Source organism: Carettochelys insculpta, chromosome 4, assembly GCF_033958435.1.
Source record: "Carettochelys insculpta isolate YL-2023 chromosome 4, ASM3395843v1, whole genome shotgun sequence".
Classification (NCBI taxonomy): Eukaryota; Metazoa; Chordata; order Testudines; family Carettochelyidae; genus Carettochelys; species Carettochelys insculpta.
The window spans coordinates 108,587,643-108,609,353 of NC_134140.1; the positions used below are offsets into that span (position 1 = coordinate 108,587,643).

Sequence of the window (21,711 nt, forward strand, 5' to 3'; positions counted from 1 at the left end):
AATATAGTAATCTTAAATTGATCAAATTGTGCCTCAGAATCTCTCTGGACAGAAATTCCACAACCAAGATGGTAACAAGGATTGTGAAATGCTTAGGGAAACTAAAGAGGCTTAACATAAATTCCTTACAGTAACAGACAGAAAGCCGTGCTAGTCTATATACTATCAAAACAAAAAAGTAGTCCAGTAGCACTTCAAAGACTAACAAAATAGCTTATTAGGTGATGAGCTTTCGTGGGACAGACCCACTTCCTCATACCATAGCCATACCAGAACAGACTCAATATTTAAGGCACAGAGAACCAAATAATCAAGGTTGACAAATCAGAAAAATATTAAGGTGAGCAAATCAAAGAGCAGAGGGGCAGAAAGGGGGGAGTCAACAATTAGATTAAGCCAATTATGCAAAAGAGCCCCTATAATGACCTAGAAAATTCCCATCCCAGTTCAAATCCCATGTTAATGTGTCAAATTTGAATATAAAAGAGTTCAGCAGCCTCTCTTTCCAAACTGTTGTGAAAATTCCTCTTCAATAAGATGCAAACTTTCAGGTCATTAACATTCCTTACAGGTACTGTTGTGTCCTACTTCCCATGTCCCCGAGGGTGCTCAGGGCAGGCAGTTGAGAGTGTGCAATAGGACATTTGTAAGAAATTACAATGTGGGGTGAGCGTGTGGGAGCTCAGGGTATAGGGTGGGGACAGTGGAGGAGTCTGGGTTGGGGTGCAAGGAGGGGCGCAAGGCAGAGGGTTGGGATGTGTGGAGGGATGCAGGAATCAGGGCAGGGAGTTAGTGAAATTGGCAAAGGGTATGGGAGGAAGTGAAGGGGGCAAGGGTACCATTTAGGGAGGGCAAGGGGGCGCTAACCTCCCCCACAAGATTTGTACCAAGATGTGTGCTCTTCTCCTTCCCATCACAATCAAGGAGCAAGAAGAAAGCTTGCAGTGTGGGTCACTCACTCCTCTGCCTCCTCCCCTCCCCAGCCAGGAGCAAGAGGAGTGCAGGCACCCTGAGTCCATCTCAAAAGGACATTAGAACTGGAAAAAGCACAGAGAAGTACAACAAAAATAATTAGGGATATGGAACAGCTTCTATCTGAGGAGAGATTCAAAGGACTGTTCAGCTTAGAAAAGACAAGACTGATGGGGGATTTGATGAATGTCTATAGATCATGAATGGTGTGGAGAAAGTATTATTTTATCCCTTCACATAGCACATGAATTATGGTCACCCAATTAAATTAATAGGCAACAAGTTTAAATGTGAGGAAATACTCTTCACATGACGCAGTGCATCTGTGGAACTCAATTTTGGGTATTGTGAAAGGAAAAAAAAACTGGATTCAAAAAAAGAATAAGTAAGTTTATGAAGGATAGGCCAACTGATGGTCAGGGATGCATTCCCTGCTCAGCGTCCCTAAAATCTCTGACTACTAACAGCTAGGACTAAACAACAGGGAATGGATTCCACTCTTAGGTTCATTGCCTGTGAAGCAACTGGCACCAACCACTATCAAAACACAGGATGCTGGGCTAGATGTACTATTGGTTCGACACAGTATGGCCATTCTCACATTTATTTGATAAATTTGTTCACTAGGAAGGGAGCAAACTACTGGAAGACACTTGACACCTTCCATTATTATGTATTTTGAATTCAAACAATAGATTAAAAAGGCACCTTAATGCCAAGTCCCTTGAATCATCTACTTTATAACTACCTTTCAGCATTCTAAGAGTTTCTGATGTCAGCTATTTTCGATGGCTAGGAGGCTGGATGTCTTCTATTTTATTTCTATGGCACATCCTTTTATTTTTTTATTTACAAAAATCTTTGTTTCATCTGAAGATGTAATGGGTCCAAGGAGCTTTGTTAATTTTTTAAATTATTAATAAAAGCCCAGCCCCCACCATAGACTGCTACTGATGAGAGGGTTTCATGCATCTTCACACACTTCTTGGTAGGACCACATATCTTATGGCTTACACACAGTTCTTTTACGATAGTTGGAAGAGAGACATCTGATATTCACCTACCATATAAAAAGAGCAGAAAACTACCAGCTTTTCTATATTGCAAATTGCTTTACTAAATAAATCAAACAGCTCATGTATTTTTATAACAACTTTTATATACAAAATATATAGAAGAATAAAGCTTTAAGTAGCAGTTTTACAGATTATGTCACCATAATCATTATTTTGAATGTGCCTGGATATTCAAAGTCAAATTCACAAGTCTGTATACTCTGAAGAACTGTTAAGATTATGCTAATACCCCCTTCTGACACTTCTTCACCTCTTACTCTTCAGTAGCTTGTACTCTTTATTTAAAATGTGCAGTATAAATAGAACAAAACGTGTAGTTATTTGTATTCTGCTGTCCTGATTTAGGGACACTATCCTGTATTTCTGCAAACATTTAGGATTAGTCTATACTAGAAATGCTATAGCAAGGCAGCTGCACGAATCAGCTGTAAAAGATGCTCTGTTGACGGGAAAGAAGTCACCCACCAGGATAATAAAATCACCTCTGCAAGAGTTGTTAGCTATGTTGGTAGGAGAGGGACATAGTGCTGTACACACAACAGTGCTGAGGCTGTTGTAAATTACGACAGAAGTCACAAGTTGACTTTCATCGCCCCCACTGACTGGCAAAAGTAATACCAACATATGTGGTAATGTGCACAAGCTTTTAGTAACTGACCATGAAGATGAATAATAAAGATTTACTTGTGTGTTGTCCTTGGTGTACTTGAATATATTTAAGGAGGGAAAAGATATACACATTTAAATAAGGAATCTCCAAAACTGTGATGTGATGCCAATACTCAGGATGGCACACTTTCAGGATTTGTAATAGAACTGCTGTAGTATTTAGCTGTTACATTTTTCTATTGAATACTGTACAGTGGACATCAATTCAATTTGAATCCACCGTTCCTTGGACAGGGTCACTAATATATAGCTTTTTGAATGCTTTAAAAATATTCTTCTGGATTTTAAAAAGGAAATATACTCACACAATTACCATTTAATTATTAAGCCCTTTTAGTTCAACTTCCTGAACACACACAGATTTAATTAAACCAAGCAAGTGACAAAAGTTCAGAGTGGACTGACCAAGTCTCAATCAGTAGTTGCAGCAGATAGGCAAATGTTCCTCCCTCTTCACCTGACACCAATATCAGATTTTATCTTTTGAGGCTAACCTGTGTTCAAAAACTCAGGCATTTAGTTGCATTTATTAGCAGAAATGAGGTTGTAAAGAAGGCAGCAGCAGCATGGTTGCATTTTGAAATAAGTGTCTTTAGCATGTACCCACTTGTCAAAATATTACTTTCATCTTTTAATAAAATATTTTATATCTTCCTATTTTTCATCACATTAGAAACCCTGTCATAGGATTCCACTCAATGATTACTCATGATTATTTTTAGAATCACAAAACTGAGCTGAAGAAATATGGCCCAGGATTGCTGTAAGTTTACAAAATATTAGGATGTTTTCCATAAACCAAATATATGCTAGGACCCAACTCTAGCCCTTATTGATACACATATTGAGCCTTTCAAACTATTAAATATTCTCTTTCCTGTTCTAAAAATCTGTCAAATTAAGTGAAAAACATTCTCTTCAAATGTGAACTTTAGCTTCAGTACTAGAGTTCAGATTCTAAATGTTTATCCATTGCATAAATATAAAACGCATGATCAAGCAAAATATTTTTAATTAGTAAGCTAATCATAAATAAATCCATGTAAAAGAATTAACAGGATTACAAAGTGGGTTTTTCCCATGTTATTCAGATTTCTTAATATGTATTATCTATCAGTCAATCTCATTTTAACTGGGCAAAATGATCTATTATTGAACACACAACACTGCTGCACACTGAGCAATTCATTGTGTAGTTACATTTTTACATTTTCTTTACAAATGTAACACTTATGTACATTATATACTTTATTTCTACAATTCGTGTACTGTACTGAAACTCTAATATAGTCTTCACAGGGAAAAGATTGAATTCTTTTTGTGAATACGACTCATTCCTTTTAAAAATATAAACAAAACACCATGTAGCACTGCCCTTGGCACCTCAGCAAGAGTTTGAATCCAGAAACATCATAATGTATGAAAAGGTTTTATCTAATTTTACATATCATTAAGAAATATCATCCCAAGTAGCTACATAAATTCAACAGCTTGCAATAAACAGAGCACCATACTGCTGCACTACTGGAAACCTGTGTAAACCAGTTTAAAATGCATTAATGAAAGAGCATCATTACTCCCTATCATTTTCAGGCTAAAGCGGATCTGTAAAACTCCTCCACAAGTGTGTATTTCTTCTTTAACTGAAAAGCTTCTGATACGGTGCTGTGCACTGTATGTTGTGAAGAGCAAATGCCAGTTGTGGCAATTTGCTATGTGCTTCTCTCACAGTTGACCTTTGTATTCAAAGTTGTGAATTTTCTTCTTTCTTCCATTTTCACTTACAAATCTGCTGTTGAATATGAAGTAAGAATTCATAGTAAGAGAATGCTGCCTCTGTTCGGTCTTCAATTAAGTGCTGGAAAAAATCTGTTTTGGCAGGACTCTCATCTCTGAAACAAGAAAATGTATTAGTCCAAGCACTATATACAAAGAAAGGCTATTGTAAAGATTAGCATAAGCAAGACGTCTGTGCACTGAATATTACTCTTGGACATTCAGGATTCAGCAACAAATGCTAATAAGTAGAAGTAATTGAGATTTTTTTCCCCATTTTTCTGAGGAAAATACCCTTTTTGCTAAAAATCAAAAATTTCCTTTCCCGTGCTGAAATTTCAGGTAGCCAAAGTGACAGCTCCTGGCTGTCCTCCCACTGCTGAGCACCCTGACTCTACCTCTCCTACACTTCAGAAGGGTTAGAGGCAGAGCACTCTGCCTTCCCACCATCCCTCACCAGACAGGCTGAGCATCCCCACTCCACTCTTCTTCTAGCAGAAGAGGGGATATAAGGAAGAGGACACTGTAGGGCCAGGCTCTCCCTATCTCTGGCTGCCAGAACTTGGGAGTAACTGGGCATATGTCTACACAGCAACTAGACACTCACAGATGGTCCGTGCCAGCTAATTCAGGCTCGAGGGTCTTGGGCTGCAGGATTGCTTCACTGCTGTGTGGACTCTGGGAGCTCGCATTTTCGGAGCGTGTGGGTGGGGAGGGGAGGAAGGGGGGAAAATGGGCAGCTTGAAAGCCCAGTCATCTGCTCAGCAACAAAACAGCCACATGGCCTGAGCCTTGGGAGTCTGAGCTGGCTGGCATGGGCCAGCTGCACGTTTTGTTTTGTTTTGTTTTTTTTGCTGCCTTATATATGCCCGGAGTAATCCTCAGCAGCCAGGCTCAAAGTCTCTTGTCAATTTCACTTTTTTGCTGGTGCTGAAACTTTCCGGTTTCCTGACCAAAATAGTTTTTTTCCTTGAAATCTGTTGCTGAGAAAAAGTTTCATGTTTCCACTTTGTAGTCCAGACAAAAATATTTTTAATTTTTCCACAGTAAGGGCTGTTCATTTTCTGGAAACTACTTACAAGCCTATCAGTTTTCCACAATAAAACACCAACATTCTTCCTGTTGTAAAAACAGGAGCTCTGCAATCTAGCTTAGAAATTATTATGTGGTAGACTAGGGAGAGGGGAAAAAAAACATTTAAAACCTTTAGGCTTAAAAAAAAACCCAAAAAGCCAAAATCAACAGGAAAAACCAGGATTTTTGTGAAGCAGGTGCCAGGAGTTCATTGACAACAATGACCTTCTGAGCTTGTTAACTTATATATTTTTAAGCTTTTCAAGCCATAGTCACTGCTGATATACAATCATCAACTTTTTCCTTCTGTGGAACAGAGTGAAAGAGGCAATAAGGCACCAACCCAGAACACACTATCAAATATGCTCAACTTTTAGTACATCAACATCCTCAAAGTCACTGCAAACTAAAAGCTAAGCAAGATTTTGTGCAGGATCAGGGTCTTAGACTGTAAATTTATTGGTGCACAAGCTGCCTCCAATTAATTGGGAAGTATCTACTGTAATTTGTGTCTCAGTCATTATTAAGGCTTCAGGATGCTATTGTAATTCAAACTGCAGCAGCTAGACTAAGAATTAAACATGGAATCTCAGCTCCAACTTTGAATTTCTTGTCTTTCATTAATTTCGGTGATAAAGAATTTAGAGATAAATTGAATACAATAACAACTGTAAGTATTAATTATCAGTAATTTCAGTTGATTTTTGAAGGTGTAAATATATATACTCAACATACAAGTATTTCACTCTTCACTTAAACAGTATCATCTGAAAAGTAAGAAATCAAAGGAAATGTTTGTTCAGCCAGTGGTGTCACTCTAATTTACCCAAACCTCTTGCTGATGTATAAAAAAAGACCAATATTTCCTTCATGGATAACAGCCAACATTCAGTGGAATTTCTCTGAAAAACCTATCAGACATGGTGTACCAATCACCATCACAGATGAATAATCTACTGACTGGATACAAGTGTAAGCATTTTATGAGCTCCTAGTTTTTGAAGTAGGCAATAGCTTCAAAAGAACAAGGACTTTGAGTAATTCAACAGTAGGTATAGTACTCTGATAAATTAGAATACAGGACTTATTTTATATTAAGGTTCCATTTATAAATGGTTTCTAAAGAATTTAATATATTATTAGATACCGTCAGTATGCTATAGACAGCAGTACATTAGTTTGGGGTGAGCACGGGAGTGGGGATGGGTCATTGCTTCCTGCAGCTCCCACTGGCCAGGAACGATGAACAGGGGCTGCAAGCAGTCATACCTGCCAACACTTAAGCAGATAAAGCATCTGGTGGGACACCAGGGGCTAACCCTAGCAATCTACTGATTGTCTATTCCCGTGTTGTATGGTGGTAGGCACACAAAGGCATTAGACATTGTTATAAACCATGGTTATAAGCTACTTATTGACCTGACTAAATCTACAATAAATGATTATCAAATTACTAAAACATCTATCAGGAACGCATTAGCTCTATAAATCATAGATTAATAGAGCCTTCATATGAACTGAAATTGGAAATTGATTCAGTGACTTCATCATGGGGCACATAGGCAGCATCTACACTAAGCGACCTTTTGAAAGAAGTAGTTGTTCTTTTTGAAAAAGGGCGCACATATAAAAAAACGGATTGAAAGATCGATATGCTCTTTTGATAGAGAGCATCCACGCAGCCTCCACTCTTTCAAAAGAATGAGCCAGGGATTGAAAAATCTGCTGCCATGAGGACTGCTCTTTCAAAAAAAGGGCCTGTGGAATGTCCACACATGCCTTTTTTTTTTTTTTTTTTGGAAGGATGCTTTCGAAAGGAGGTGCTCTTCCTCATCCAGGAGTGGAAGCCAGATTCCAGAAGAAGAGCTGTGTTCTTTCGATTTGGGATTGAAATAGTGCATTTTGTGTGTGGATGCATCGCGTTTTCTTTTGAAAAAGGGTGTGATTTTCCAAAAGAACTTGCTAGTGTAGATGCGGCCATATTGACTGGTAGACTCATAATACTAAAATGCATTAATATCTGACTAGGTATTCTAAACTTTAATGAATGTAAATATTTTGTAAAGCAATCTCTGCAACTAAAATGTTTTAGATACCACTGGGCCTCATCTTGTGAGGTGCTCAGCATTTCTAGTGATGTCCTGAATGCCTTTGCTTCCCACTGACTTCAATTAGAAGTTGAGGGTCTCAGTCTCGCTCATGATCATGATGTGAGAGCTGCTATTGTGGAATCTAATTCTGTTCTCCAGAGATGTCTAAAAGACGAGATGATAAAGTTTAACTGTAAAAATACTTACTTTATTACTTGAAGAACAGGGCTTAAAGGTCTACTGTCTCTAAGCCAGGATATAAAAGATCGGGTTCTTTCTGAAGAAAGCGTATCTAACTCTGGAAGCTGTGTCTGGTTGAAGAAAAATCAATTTTTATAATTAAAACAAATATAAACCTCTTTCTAACACACCTAATTAGTAAAATTAGTACATGCATACGAGTTAAAATCGTTTGGGAGAAAATGGATGCCAGCCATGACATGACCCACAAGGGAAACAGTCCAATCTGATCCTATAATATCATTTACTAGCAACAGAGAGGTAGCCATGTTTGTCTGCTACCTCTCTGTTGCTATTCAACATGCAAGGCACTACACTTAGCTGTTTGGAATGGAGATCCGTCAACAGTATCATTTACTATGAATTATATTACATAGGGTTATGCATTTTCTGTTTGATAAGTGGAAGAATCTTGTAATTTTTCTTCTTAAATAGAATTGCTCTCTCTATTTTAAGTACAAGACACTTCAGGAAATAGACCTATAAAAACTCAACATGTAGACTAATTGTGTCCTAACTATATTCATATTTTACCCCTTATTTCCCTCCAAAATCATTATTTTAACTTCTTTCCCATGCAGATTCCTAAGCATTGTCCTATATTACTTTTATAGCTCTAAAGAGACTCACATACATACAACCTCCACAAACAAACTCTGAATAGCAACCCCCCAAAGTTCAAACACAATGATCAGTCCTCTCTCCCTAATTGGCTGTGGGATTATTACTTAGCAGCAAAAGATGCTTCATTCTGCCTGAACTGATCACATTCCTTTTGAGGCTTGCTTAGTTTACAGGGCAATTAACACAGGATCAAAATTCATTTATCTAATTACAGTTTTAAAACTGATAACTGTCCTCTGTAGTAAATGGACAGAATGAATTGTATTTTTAAAAGGTTTCACTTATATTTCTGTAATGGTCAGTTCGACCCAAATATACTTCTGTTCAGAATTTTTTGCACAGTTTCTTAGTAAGATCCTTCTGTCCTCAGAACAAACAGCTGTACTCCGACATTTGGAAGTGAAATCTTAGTACCATCTCCAAATACATCTTGGGGGACATTTTCAAAAACACTTCAGGGAATGTCAAGTCCCAATGACTTTTAAAGACTGACTTTTTTGCTAAAATTGACCCTAAGCTAGATAAACTAAATAAGAAAAAATTAAACTCAATCCTCAATTCATGGTACTATATACTGGACTACACTGAGTTCAGAGAACAGCAACTCTTCATACATCATCATCTCAGGAGGCTAAATTATGAATGGATGAGTTCTAATATTAATTCTGGATTCCTTCAGTTTTGATAGCTGAGTCAGAAACTGTAATCTGATCACATGAATCCTTTGATATTTTTGTTCTGAGTGCTTTAGTTGAATTAGTTTTACAATTCAAACATTTTTATGGTGCTCAGAGAAAACACATACATATATGTTCTTTAAGCACATGTTAAACTTCTAAAAGATCTATGATTCACAGTGCCTACCAAAGCTGACAAATGGGTATTAACATTAAGAATGAAATAAAATCTAATTCAGTTTCATAATTTGATACAATACAAGGGAAGACATATGTATTATATGTCTAACGTGTTATAGTTCATTAAAACGCTTACCATATTCTGTGTTACTGATGCATAGTTAGGGAATCCAAGTACATCTTTTATGAAGCTATTATCACAGCTTTTCCCAATCCAAATGTAAAATATCTGTAAATGACCAAAATCCATTTCAATAAAGCAGCAGCCTTGGATATGTTTTAGTGTATCAAGTTGTATGTTTCATTCATTTTGGAGTTGTTTTTGAATGGAAATGTTTAGAATGATATTTTTCTGGTTTTGTCAGATTTCACGTAAAATTTCATAAATTCATAGAGAATTTGTTAATTCTTCCTACCAACTAAAGTTATCAGAATATATTTCTAATTCAAATGATCTGAGATGCAGCAACAGGAGCAATTTTATTCGATATTCTCCTGCTGACAATGATTTATGTGTTTATTAATCAACTGGCACCATCTACAGTTACTTCATTAAATAGCACATAAGAAGCTACAGTAAATACAAACTTTTCAAAAATGTTTTTAAAATTGAAGTACTCTCAAATTAATCAGACTAAGGAGGTCAACAGCTGTGATATTTGCAGGAAAATGCTACTTCACCAATTATGCTTGTCCCTCAAAACATACGAAGTTCAAATTTCTTCCTTTCCAGATGATAAAACTAAATTATACTTGATGGGAGAAAATATTTTTAAAGTACTTTAGTAGAAAACTGTTTTCTTCAATTGTGTCTGTATCCCTGCTTTCAATGACACAAGTATGAGCATACATACTTTGCTAGATTGGGACCCTGTTGCGTCCAGATCAAAACAACCAACATCATTAAGGGAACAACTGAAGAAAGGAAGGACAATTTAAATTAACATTGGTTTATGCGCAGAGCAGTGATCTCTGTAATTCGAGAGCTTGGGTGGCTGCCCAGGAGAGATTCAGGTGCCAACCAGCTGATTAGCAGAGTGCTCACAGAGTGCCTGAGTTTCTATTAGTGGTGCATATTCACACATGCCTCAGTGAACCTAACAAAATTATTTTGTCCATGGATGGAAAAAATTGAGAGAGAATACTGATGGAAGAGTAATACGGAGGAAGAACAAACAAGCAAACCCCACACCTTTAAAACATTAAACACCCATGCTTGTTTAGGAATTTTTTTGTATAAGAAAACTAGATATTTCTGTCCTTTGCTAATGTAATGTTGTCATTCAAAGCTGTCATTTGGGTCATGAATTTAGAATCCTGGAATACCTAAGGAGTTGAGTCTCTGCAGAATATTGGTACTGTTAGCTGCACTTAAAAGTCAGAAGTGAAACATTTGTCTCATTCGTATCAGATAAAAGCTACTGAAAAAGGAAGCTTACTGATCCACAGTCCATAAGAAAAGCTCCCTCTCTTGTCAACTTCTCTGCAGACAACTTCTGAAGAGGAGGCTGAGGAACAACCGTGTCATTAACATGTATTGCACCCTATAATAAAGAGGACCAGAAAAACCTATTATGTAAAAGAGGGCATATAATTCCACAGTGTTAAGTGTAACTAGTTTTTGACAAAACAGAAAAGAGACCTGTAGTTTTTTTTAGTTATGTCTCAGAGTCTTGTTTAACGAAAGGTCATATTTATCCTTCATGTGGATCTTGTGTCTTTCTAAAATGAACGACTAAAACTAATGCCAGGTGATTTTTTTCCAGACAGATCAAGAAATGATTACATAAATGATACTGCCATTATGTATATTTGTAACACATACACTAAGTGGATTCTCATCCTGGAGCTTCTAAATCTAAATATAAGCCAAGAAACCTAATCTCTGATATCTAATGAAAATAAGTTACAAATAGCCACAGCAATCTATGGCCACAGATTGTCTGTCACCAACCTCCTAATTTACAGAAACACTGTTATAGCAGATGTACACTATACTGAAAGCAGAACACTCTTCTTGGTAATAACTCAGATCATTAAAGCAGCTAACAAGGCCCTCAGACAAATCTTGGGCCTTGGCCACACAGTTCTGAAACAGCCTAATTGACCAGACTGCCCTGTATTTAAACAACAGGGAAGTAATTTTAAAAGCCTGTCTCCCACTAAGGGTGAATAAAACTGCCAGGCCTACAAAAGTTGGATCACTTCCACCCTGCCAGTGACCATCTGCCTAAATGCTAAAGATCTAACTGAAGGACATATGGATCCTACTGCACAGAAGAATATGGAAATTTGCAGAAGATGACACGCTCACATCTGGATTCAATATAATAATCATATTAAAAATGTAGAACTGAATTAAAAAGTCCACAGAGATACAAATTAACTTGTTAGTGGTCTAGTGGGATTTGTACATAGTGAGAAAATGAGAATTATCATATATAGCCTTCAAAAAGAAAAGCTAGAATGGACTTCACTGTACACAATTAAGAAGAGCATCAAGAGAGATGATCCTTGAAACTCAAAGGAAAGTCACCATCAGCTATAGCAGGGTTGGGGGACCCCTGGCCTGCAGTTTGGATGCAGACCGTGGCTCACCTGGATCTGGCCCCGTAGGCTCATGACTCCTTCCCCAGCAGCTGGCATGTGGCAGAATGAGGGGTGGGGAGCCCTGAGCCTCCTAGCCTGAATACAGGAAAGCCGTAGCAAGACCCAGACCACGGGCTGAGCTGAGAGACGGAGAGGCAGTGAGTGGCTCAGTGCAGCGCTGCTGCTGTGGGTCCCCCAGCTGGGGAAAGGGTAGGGGAAATGGAGAGAGCAGCTCAACCTGGAAGCTTTATTCTGGTACTCTGATTGGTCGAAATTCCAACCAATGAGAGCAGCAGAGGGTGATGACTAGGAGCAGGGAGAGGGGGCCCAGAGCCATGTGTCTCGGGGTGGGCGGGGAGAGGTGCTGCACAGGAAGTTGCATCCCTGTTGCCTAGTTTCCTGACCATCCCTGTTGCCTAGTGCTCTCTCTTCCCAACCTTTCCCACCCAGACTCCCCAGTTCCCACCCCACTCCTCAATTCCCACATCCCACTCCTGCAGTCCCTCCCACCCAGGCCTCCCAACCCACATCCCACTTCTGTACCCTCCCTCCTGCCCAGACCCCATACACCAAGATCACTTCCTGGCAGCCTTCTCTCACACTGAGCCCCTCATTTTTGGACCCACCCTAGAATGGCTCATAAAATGTATTACCCCTAGCTTTCCTAGTCTCTGGGGCAGGAAACACTGATGTAGGCAAAGTCTAATCAATCAATAGTATTCATGGTGGCAGAAGATCATCAAGAAACAGTATGGCTGCATTTTAAAAATTACAGAACAACACTATTAAAACAATCGCTATGCAAGGCAAGTCAATAAAGGAAATAAAATCTGATACTTCAAGGCCAAAGTTTGTTTCCAGATATGCCTGTGCCAATGGGCATAAGGGCAAATTATGTTTATAGCATAAACATTAAAAACATTGGGAAAGAGTTTTTTTTCCAGTATACAAACTGACTAGGTCATTATATTTATTTTGATCCTTCAACAACAGGTTTATCCTGTTGTAAGTCCAAACAATCCTATGTCTTCCCCACTCAAAGGGTTACTTAATGACTCGTAAGTAGGAACTGTGGCACATCATAAGTTATGAAACATATCATCATTATAACGAACAAAGAAAAACTGGAATTAGTTGGCTTGACTGGGCCCTCTTCTTGACTGTTTCTAATACAACTTAACTCTGCAAGGTTTAAACTGAGGATATACCCTGCGCTAATACAGACCATGCAGAATGAGGTATTTAAATTAACTTGTGCCAGTCAACAAAAATAGCAGACTGTTTTAAAAATATAGCTGTGCAAAAGACAAGTGGGTTAAAAACTTTTGACATGAGGAAATGGATCCCCCAATGAGATGTGATGATGTATTTCCATTAACACTAACTGATGAACAAACACATATGCTGACTACAGGTGTTTCAGCGTCAGTAGGAAAAAATAAAAAACTGATTGGCTTGCTTAAAGAACTGCTGTACGCAAACAAACTACCTTATTCAACTGGATGCATGAAAGGCTAGAAAACACCTGCTAAGTCATACACCAGAGTAAAGAAAACTTAGCTTCTTTAAACTCATTAATCAAACACTGAGATAGCACTGGTCAAAAAAGCTTGCAAGAAGTTTGTGAGCTGAAACCGTCAGATTCAATAACCATATGAAAGGAGTTATTATGTAGTGCTCTTTAAAATACTTAAAGGATAGTCCCAAGAAAACTTTCGAACTAAAGTTAGGGCGGTTATTTCATAAAGGACAAACTATAATCGAGGTATTAGTTATTTAAATGCAGATTTTATGATTTTGCAAACCTGATTAGCTTATATCCTGAGTAATACCCATTCTATACATTAAAAGGCCCTTTACTTGCAATCACTATAGCTCACCTACATTTTAATGGTTAGCAAAAAACAATCTTTTTGTAAAGAGTTGTAAAAGAATCCCACCAGCACATACTCAAACCACCAAGCCAGACATAACAACTTAGCTACTTTTCCGTTTTTTATGTATGAGGTAAGTATTTATCATTTCACTATGAGCCAGATAACTTTATCCACCATGTATTTACAAATTAAAACTCCCCAGTCTAACTACATCATCCACCCTTCCGCACACAGTTAAAGGAACAAATTCTAGTAACAGGCCTAATGGTAAATAGTCTCAGAGGCATAGCTGTGTTAGTCTGTAGCTTCATACTGTCTCTATTATTATTATTATTTACCATCATAAGAACAGGGGAAATAAATATTTACATTTACACCCAAAACTTCTAAAGGAACTTCAAGTGCAACACTGCAGTATGTTCAACAGATCATTCCACAAGAAATTATTTCATACTGTACCTCATCAGTCAATCTGTCTATCCTGTACAAGTTGGGATGTATCATTTTCATCAGATGAACAAGAGGCTGACTCTTTATCTGGCACATGGCATATACACGATCATCCAAGCGTGTGCTAGTGCCAGTTCGAAATGCTTTCTGTAAAAAAGTTATGTTGACTTTAGGCAACTTTTATATGTTTTGTATGGCTTTTAAATAAATCAGAAGTAAAATGTTTGTTTGGCACTGGCAATCTCCCCACCCTCAAAACCGTATTGTGAGCTCACAGATATATAATTGGCAAAAAACTTCCATTTTTCAAAAGGAAAAATTGGAATTAAAATATTTTAAAACATCCAACAAATCACGTTCAACCTCAATGCCAAATGTGATACATTTTAAATCCAATCCATCTTTCCTCTACTCAGAAGGAGAAGGACCAACAGGAATGATTCCCCATGTAGCATGATTTTACATTTTGTAGCCTCTATAATTTTCTTTACTTTTATCCATGACAAATATTAGTGTCCATGGAACTTATTGCTACAACATATCAATTAGGCTAAGAGCTTAATAGAAGTTAAAAAAAAAAACAAAAACCCAACCACTTACTTGGATAGCATGATGATATCCAAATTTACAGAAGAAAAGATTAAAAAATAATCAGAAGTTTTGAAAGTGATATCAAGCCCTTGTGTTTCTGTACACAAAGCAGCATCTACCAAATGAGGATTTGGACCCCTTTCCTTGAAGACAGGTTAGTCCATAATTTGCCTTCTTGCACCTTTCTTTGAAGCAGTAGGTACTGACCACTTTTAGAGACAGGATATTGAACTACATGGACTGGTCTGATCCAGTAGGGCAATTCTTATGCTCAGGAACCAGAAGTCTCTACAAAAAATGTAGTCAGGAACTCTGCTGGATTTGTATCTTTCCTGCTCTGGCACAAATTCAATTCTTTAGTATGACAAACTAATTCTTTGGTCTGTCATGTTTCTAAAATAATTCTGTATCCCACTGGGCTTCTGAATGAGAGAAAAAACATGTTTTTGTTAATCTCCCCAGCTGCTGTTACTTTTAAACCCATGTGACTTTCATATGAATTGAGTGTGTTAAAAAGGCCCCTTTTGTTGGTCTTATTTGCTAAGTCCTCCAGGGTAGCCTTAATCACTGCCCAATGCTGGTCCTCGGCTTGTAGCTAACTGTGAGCCCCAAAGAAGAGATAAGACATACCAACATCCCACCTCCCATTTCTGAGCCTCTGGTTTGAAGAAATTCTTCTTTACTATTTAATTGTATGGAGCAACCTTTGGTTTAGAAAATGTACAGGATATGCAAGCTTTACACCTGAATACCTCTCAGCTTTGGCCAGTATCTGTTGTTGGGATCAGGGCCTAAAGAGTACTCTTTCTACTTCTACCCTTTCAACAAAATTTTCCTTTGTTTTTAAATGAAAAGCTTTCACAAGTAAACATTTTGGCAGTGTCTACACTAGAGAGTTTTGTCAACAGAAGGAGCGGCTACACACTTACAGCATTCTGTTGATAGAGTCTCAACAGACCTCTGCATTTGCCTCGACAGTATTATCCCTAGAAAATTCAAGGCATAACACTCCATCGACAGAGTACTGTCAACAGAAGTGCAGTGTAGCCACTTCTGTGGACAGAGAGGACTTCTGGTTGCCAGGCAGCCCTCTTTGCAGCGTTGCCATTCCGCTTTCTGGCACCAGAGGGCAGTGCAGTCTGGGAGTTCTCTGAAAACAGAGCAAGTTGTGTGTAGCAGCAATCTGTCAACAGGGGTGTCGAGCCCTTCCATCGACAGTAATGTCTGTCAAAAGATCCTTCTAGTGTAGACGTAGCCTTTATTTTTATCTACATAATGGAAATTGAACAAAAAGAAATAAATGGCTTCTAGCCACAATTTCAAGCATCAGCGACCGACTCATTCCCAAATTTCAGAAATGTTAATGGGTTACAATATTGATTTCCTAGTTTGCATTATGAAAATGTTAAGAAAACTGATAGGAAGTACACGTTGAACTTCTCTAGCTCAGCTGCCTGGAAAGTGACCGTTGTCAACCTGAGAATTTGCCAAACCTTGGGCGGTCAGTACTGTATGAGCATTACCAACACTTCCCCTGTTTACTGGGCTCTTAGAAAACATTTAAGGCTAAATTAGAGCCAACTAACTGCATGGGACACCCAGAGCCAAGACCAGTGGCTGTACACAAACTTTATAGGACTATGGGAAACTTGGCCACACCCACGATAAGTGGTTATCCAGCTAACTAATATCATTCCAGACCATAGATGATGCTGGACCAGAGAGGTTTAACCTGTAATGAACTTCAGGAAAGAATGAACTGAAAGCTTTAGTGAGGAACTAATAACGCATCATTAGCAACATTTTTTCATGCAAATGAACCCTTCAAACAATTTATGTACAAAGATAATGTCCCCAAAAATAAAATGGCTAGCTCACAATTTAACAAAAGAATCTACCTCTGGAGGGGAAAGGGGACAACCTATGAATCTTATGCTTCTATCTTGCCTTAAAGCCAAAGACAAACCCGGATATCCAGCATGAACAATAACATATTATGAAGTACCTGTTTGAGAAGAGCCAAAACATATAAAGGAAATAGCTTGAGGGAATTTGGTGCTATCAGTGTGGATTGCTGCAGGTTTGAGGCAGTTGAGATATATGCTGACAATGAGTCTACTACAGCATTCACTAAGGCATCTCTTGCATCTGAAAGACTTGATGAAACTGATCGATCCACAGCTGCAGAATTAAAAGTAGACATACAGAAGCTTTAATTGCTGTATCTTTTTAAAGCAATCGTGAGAAGTATAAAAATCAGTTATGATTCCAACAAGTAATATTCTGAGATTTGAAAAACAGATATGATACTGGGAAAACAGAGCAATTATTACTGTGTTATGTGCCAGCTGTGACATAGTAACAGGAAAAAGAACACTGAATCCGAAGCAGTCAATAAAAAAAGAAAAAGAATACTGTGCTAAATGACAATGGTAAGGAAGTGGAAAACAGCTGACAATCATTGTTTTGGGGTGGAAGAAAAAATGAAGATGTCTGTCAAAAATGAATAAAATGACATGACATAACTGTTTTTAATGAACTGTACATACAATTCAGTCTCATGCTTTGAAAGACTGCAGGTCTTCCACTGTAAAAACTGACTAACTCCAACTTCAGAAGCTTTTTCCCCTGAACCTCTGCAGTTAGGATCAAATGTCTTAGAAAGAAACCTGATAAATGTTTATCATTTGTATTTATTTTAAAGGCAATCTGCACTTCAAATGCTTTACACTATTCCCATTTACTGAATGTTACAATCCTTACGACATTTTGTATACAATCAAAAAATGACTGGGGAAGAGTGAACCTATAGGAGTTTTAGTTGTCCTTTGGCCCACAGCTCCTAGCCTCCGATGGGCCTGGGCACACTCAAAATGTTAAAGCAGCACAGATGTGCCGCAGCAGTGCTTTAGCGCAGATAACAGAAGAGATCTTCCCATCAGCATAGGTAATCCACTTTCCTGACACACAGTAGCTAGGCAGAGGGACGAATTTTCCATTGACTTAGCACTTGACTATCTTGGTTTAACTATGCCACTTTTGTCTAACATCCGTGATCAATATTGTTAAATGGACCTAATTTTCTAGTGCACACCAGGACTAAGGCTTCAGATTTTGTTCATCATTCATACCAATGGTGGGCAAAATATGGCCTGCAGCCTGGATCTAGCCTGCCACTGCCCAGTGGGACCCCTAATGCGGGCTCTCTATCTGCCAGAGCGCCATATGCTGCACAAAATGGCCAGCCTTCTGCTGGGGACGATGTGTGTGTGTGTGTGTGTGGCATGCCCCTTACTGAGAGATGGGTCTCTACACATTGCCCTTGCCCCCCCACAGCGTAATCCTCATAAGCTTTTGTTCGTCAGAAACCAGCCAATGGGAGACACGGGCTGTGCCTGCAAACACATGAAGCAGATAGTTCCACTCTGTTCAACTATACTGCGTTGTCATCTATCAGTGGGAAAAAAAGCCCCGTCTCCACTAAAAGCTGAAGTATGTTGTTTGCAAAGCACTCCTGTTCCTCTCCTCTCCGCACCTAACAATAAAACTAGTTTCCTACACAGAACCAGAGAGTGAGCTGGCCTTTTCCAAGTAAACTCATCTGAAATTTCAGTGTAACTACTGAAAATCATCTGCAATATATCAGAGCTCCGAAGTACAGAGTAGAGTTCATTCCAAGAGTTTAAAAGAGTGTGGGTTCTGTCCCCAAGGACAGTGGGGGGTGTTGATAATAGCAGCTGCAATCAGTGGAAGCTCCTGCCCATGGGACCAGACAGATTGGCTCCAATGCTCTGAGTGTGTGTAAAGGTCAGGAAAAGCTCCAGCAGAAGAGCAAACTGCAGAACAGGGAGAGAAGCGCTGTGACTGAGGCTTGGACAGAGTATACACTAGGAGATAAATTCAAATTTGTTAACATCAATTTTGTAATTCTGGAATTAATAAATTCGATTTTGACTATCCTTACATCCCCACATGCTCCTCACAAAGTCAACTTATTGCTTCCACACTCATCTGGCAAACATTGACTGTTGCAGTAGTGTATTGTGGGAAACTATCCCACAGTTCCCTCATCCCCATAGCATTCTGAGTATGCTTGCTGGTCTTTGACGTCATCGCCCCACACTACATTTTCCTCATTCCCCTCCCATGCTAAGCAAACACCCATTTCGAAGGAAATTAAAGTAGTGCGTCCACAGAAATGGCAAAAATGTTTACAATAATCTCTTTTCTGTATCTGAATTCTCAAGTGGCCATCCACTGAGAGTCATCCCCCGCGTGACTGCATCCAATCCCTGAAAATAACACACAGGGACCCTGACTGTATTCTCAAAACAAGAAGAAAGAGGACAGAAATGTCTAGGAAGAAAGATTTTTGTCTTTCCTCATCACTACACACACATTGCCAACACGGGGGATGGCAGTGAAATCTCATACTGAATTTATAATGCAAACAGGAATCTGAACTGGCCCTCCCCACTGTATTTTTGGGGAGTCAAAGCATGAAGACATAGGAAATTTTAAGAAAAAGATTTTTGTAACAGAAATATCAAACCAGCAGGTGTCTGCATGGACAGCAAGACCCCAAAACTATTTTTGGCGGAGGTGGGTGCTGTGGTCTGTGGCTGCAGAGCCAGTTGAAATGTTGAAGTAGTCCTCCTGACTAGCTTAGCTGCTGGGGAAGATGTCCCCCTCCCATGGCAGTAAGCCCCCAAATATCTTCGCCACCATGAGAGACTTCCCTTTGGTGGCAGCAAGCCTCACTGATCCCTTGTGAGGGGCATAGCGGGGGCCAGTTGAATTAGTCCCCCCAACTATCGTAGCTGCCAGGGGAAACGTCCCACTGACGGCAGCAAGTCCGTGACTATTGTGGCCACCAGGGGAGAATTCCCACTGGCAGCAGCAAGCCCCTGATTATCTTAGTCCCTGGTGGCTGGAAGCCCACAAAATTCTTTCCCGCACTTGGAGTCCTAATCACGTGCAAGCTGGGACATGATGCTGCCTGGCAGCATGGTCAATACTGAACAGCAGGCACACCCTTTTACTGGGTCGGAGACAACCCACATGATGTGGGTGACTGTGGGAAAGACCCCGACTGTGTGGCACATGTGGGGGACGGAGGGTGGTTTGTACACAAATGTAAAGCCACTGAAAGAAGTTTCTTGGCCTCTTATCGCACGCAGGACCCCCACAACAGCCTTATTGCTATGTGGTGTGGCAGGGAAGCACAGGAATAAAAACAAGCATAGAGACAGAACCACAAACTCCGTGCAGAGGCTGTTTGTAGATTGCTAATTGGTAGATGTGCTCACAGCACTGATAGCAAAGACAGACAGACATTTCTCAGGCTCTCATACAAACATGAGCTCACAGGCATTTACAGTGAAAACAGTCACATGGCAATATCAAGTTAACTGCCTTAAATTCAAATTTATGTCGTAGTGTAGACACAGCCTTAGGGGAAATAGGAGGGAGAAGACTAATGCCTGTACTGAAAAACTGAATCTGGCTAGCCTCGCAGGACAGGCAGTTTTGTAAGTCAAATCAAAACATGGACTGCTGCAAGGTGTGCTTTTGTAGGGAAATGTTCATGTTTTGCTTAAGGAGCTACAGTTAAACTTTTCCTTTATTGCAATGTCAGGGCCATAAATAAGTTTTAGTTGTAGGAAGCCAGAATGGAAATTTAGCAACTATAAAAGTGAAGTGCTATTAGCTTCTCCCAATACAATTTGTTTAGTAGACTATTGGCATGAAAAACAGTATATACTAGAGTAGGGATAGATAGTCAAAGGGCAGACTGTAGCCTAATCAGGACTGCCTGATGGTTCTGAACAGACCCCAAAAAGCTATTAACTGATTTTTTTTTTAAAAAGTATTTTCCCTGGACTCTGGAGCTTGACCAAGAAACATGGACTCTCACAAAAAGAATAACTGACTACCCCTGTAAGAGAAGGTTACACTTTGTTTCTTCTGTAGGCTACTCTACACACGCAATGAGACAGAGCAGAATATGAAGCTACTGCCTGCAATGTGTAAGCAGCAGCACATGACACCTGCAGCAATTTGGTGCAGGAAGGGGCAACAAGAACTGAATTCAGGAAAACACCTTGGCCTCCCCATCAGCCTAGTGTAGCAGACAGATTGGTGATCTGTGGCACTACCTGCTGCTGTCCATATATATGAGAGACAGCAGCATAACTTGTTGGGTTCTGAGACTGATTCTAGCCTGAAGTCTAGGACTACATCTACACTACTGACTTCTGCCAGTCTATAGCACTGTTGGTCAGTAGTGTGAATAAGTGCACAGTGGACGCCGATGAACTGGCAAAACTGCCCTTTCACCAGTATAGTTTATTTCGTACATTTGGGGCAAGAGTGGGCAAGATGCAGGCCAGATCTAGCCCACTAAGCCTTCTGATCCAGCTTGTGGTCTGCCCTGCCAGGACCCTGAGGCGGGCTTCCTGCTTCCTGCAGCCAGAGGCTTCTCAAAACAGCTGATGGCTCCTTCTAGGCACCTTGTGCCCATTGGGGAGGACAGGGGAGGGCAGGGAGAGAAGGAAGAAGAGGGACTTTGCATGCTGCCCTCAACACGAGCCCAATCATTGCAGCTCCCTTGGGCCAAAAACATCCTCCTTCCTCCATTCAGTGGTTCTATGTGCACTCCCCAATTCCCTCCATCCTTGTACCAAGGTCTCCTCCTATTCTGTTTCTATTCCCACCATCTCCTGCCCCTCCACTAATGCTAAGGGCTCTCCTCTGTGCCCTACTTTACTCCATAAAAGGGTCTTCCTCAATTCCTCTTCCCCACACCAGGGGATATGTGTGCACA

At 39.6% G+C, this 21,711-nt stretch overlaps 1 protein-coding gene across 4 annotated transcripts in view; it reads right to left on the minus strand.

Moving 5' to 3' along the window:
- Positions 1 to 2,071: 2,071 nt before the first annotated feature.
- The window catches only part of SEC24B (SEC24 homolog B, COPII coat complex component), an 81,337-nt gene continuing 61,697 nt past the window's right edge, over positions 2,072 to 21,711 (minus strand). For all 4 annotated transcript variants that reach the window (XM_074993460.1, XM_074993459.1, XM_074993457.1 and 1 more), the window contains 6 exons: positions 16,891 to 17,066; positions 14,304 to 14,441; positions 10,818 to 10,922; positions 9,515 to 9,607; positions 7,865 to 7,968; positions 2,072 to 4,609 (listed from right to left, as the gene is read on the minus strand). In XM_074993460.1, coding sequence (XP_074849561.1) covers positions 4,495 to 4,609; positions 7,865 to 7,968; positions 9,515 to 9,607; positions 10,818 to 10,922; positions 14,304 to 14,441; positions 16,891 to 17,066 — 731 coding nt within the window. In that variant the 3' untranslated portion in view covers positions 2,072 to 4,494. The remainder of the gene's footprint in view (positions 4,610 to 7,864; positions 7,969 to 9,514; positions 9,608 to 10,817; positions 10,923 to 14,303; positions 14,442 to 16,890; positions 17,067 to 21,711) is intronic.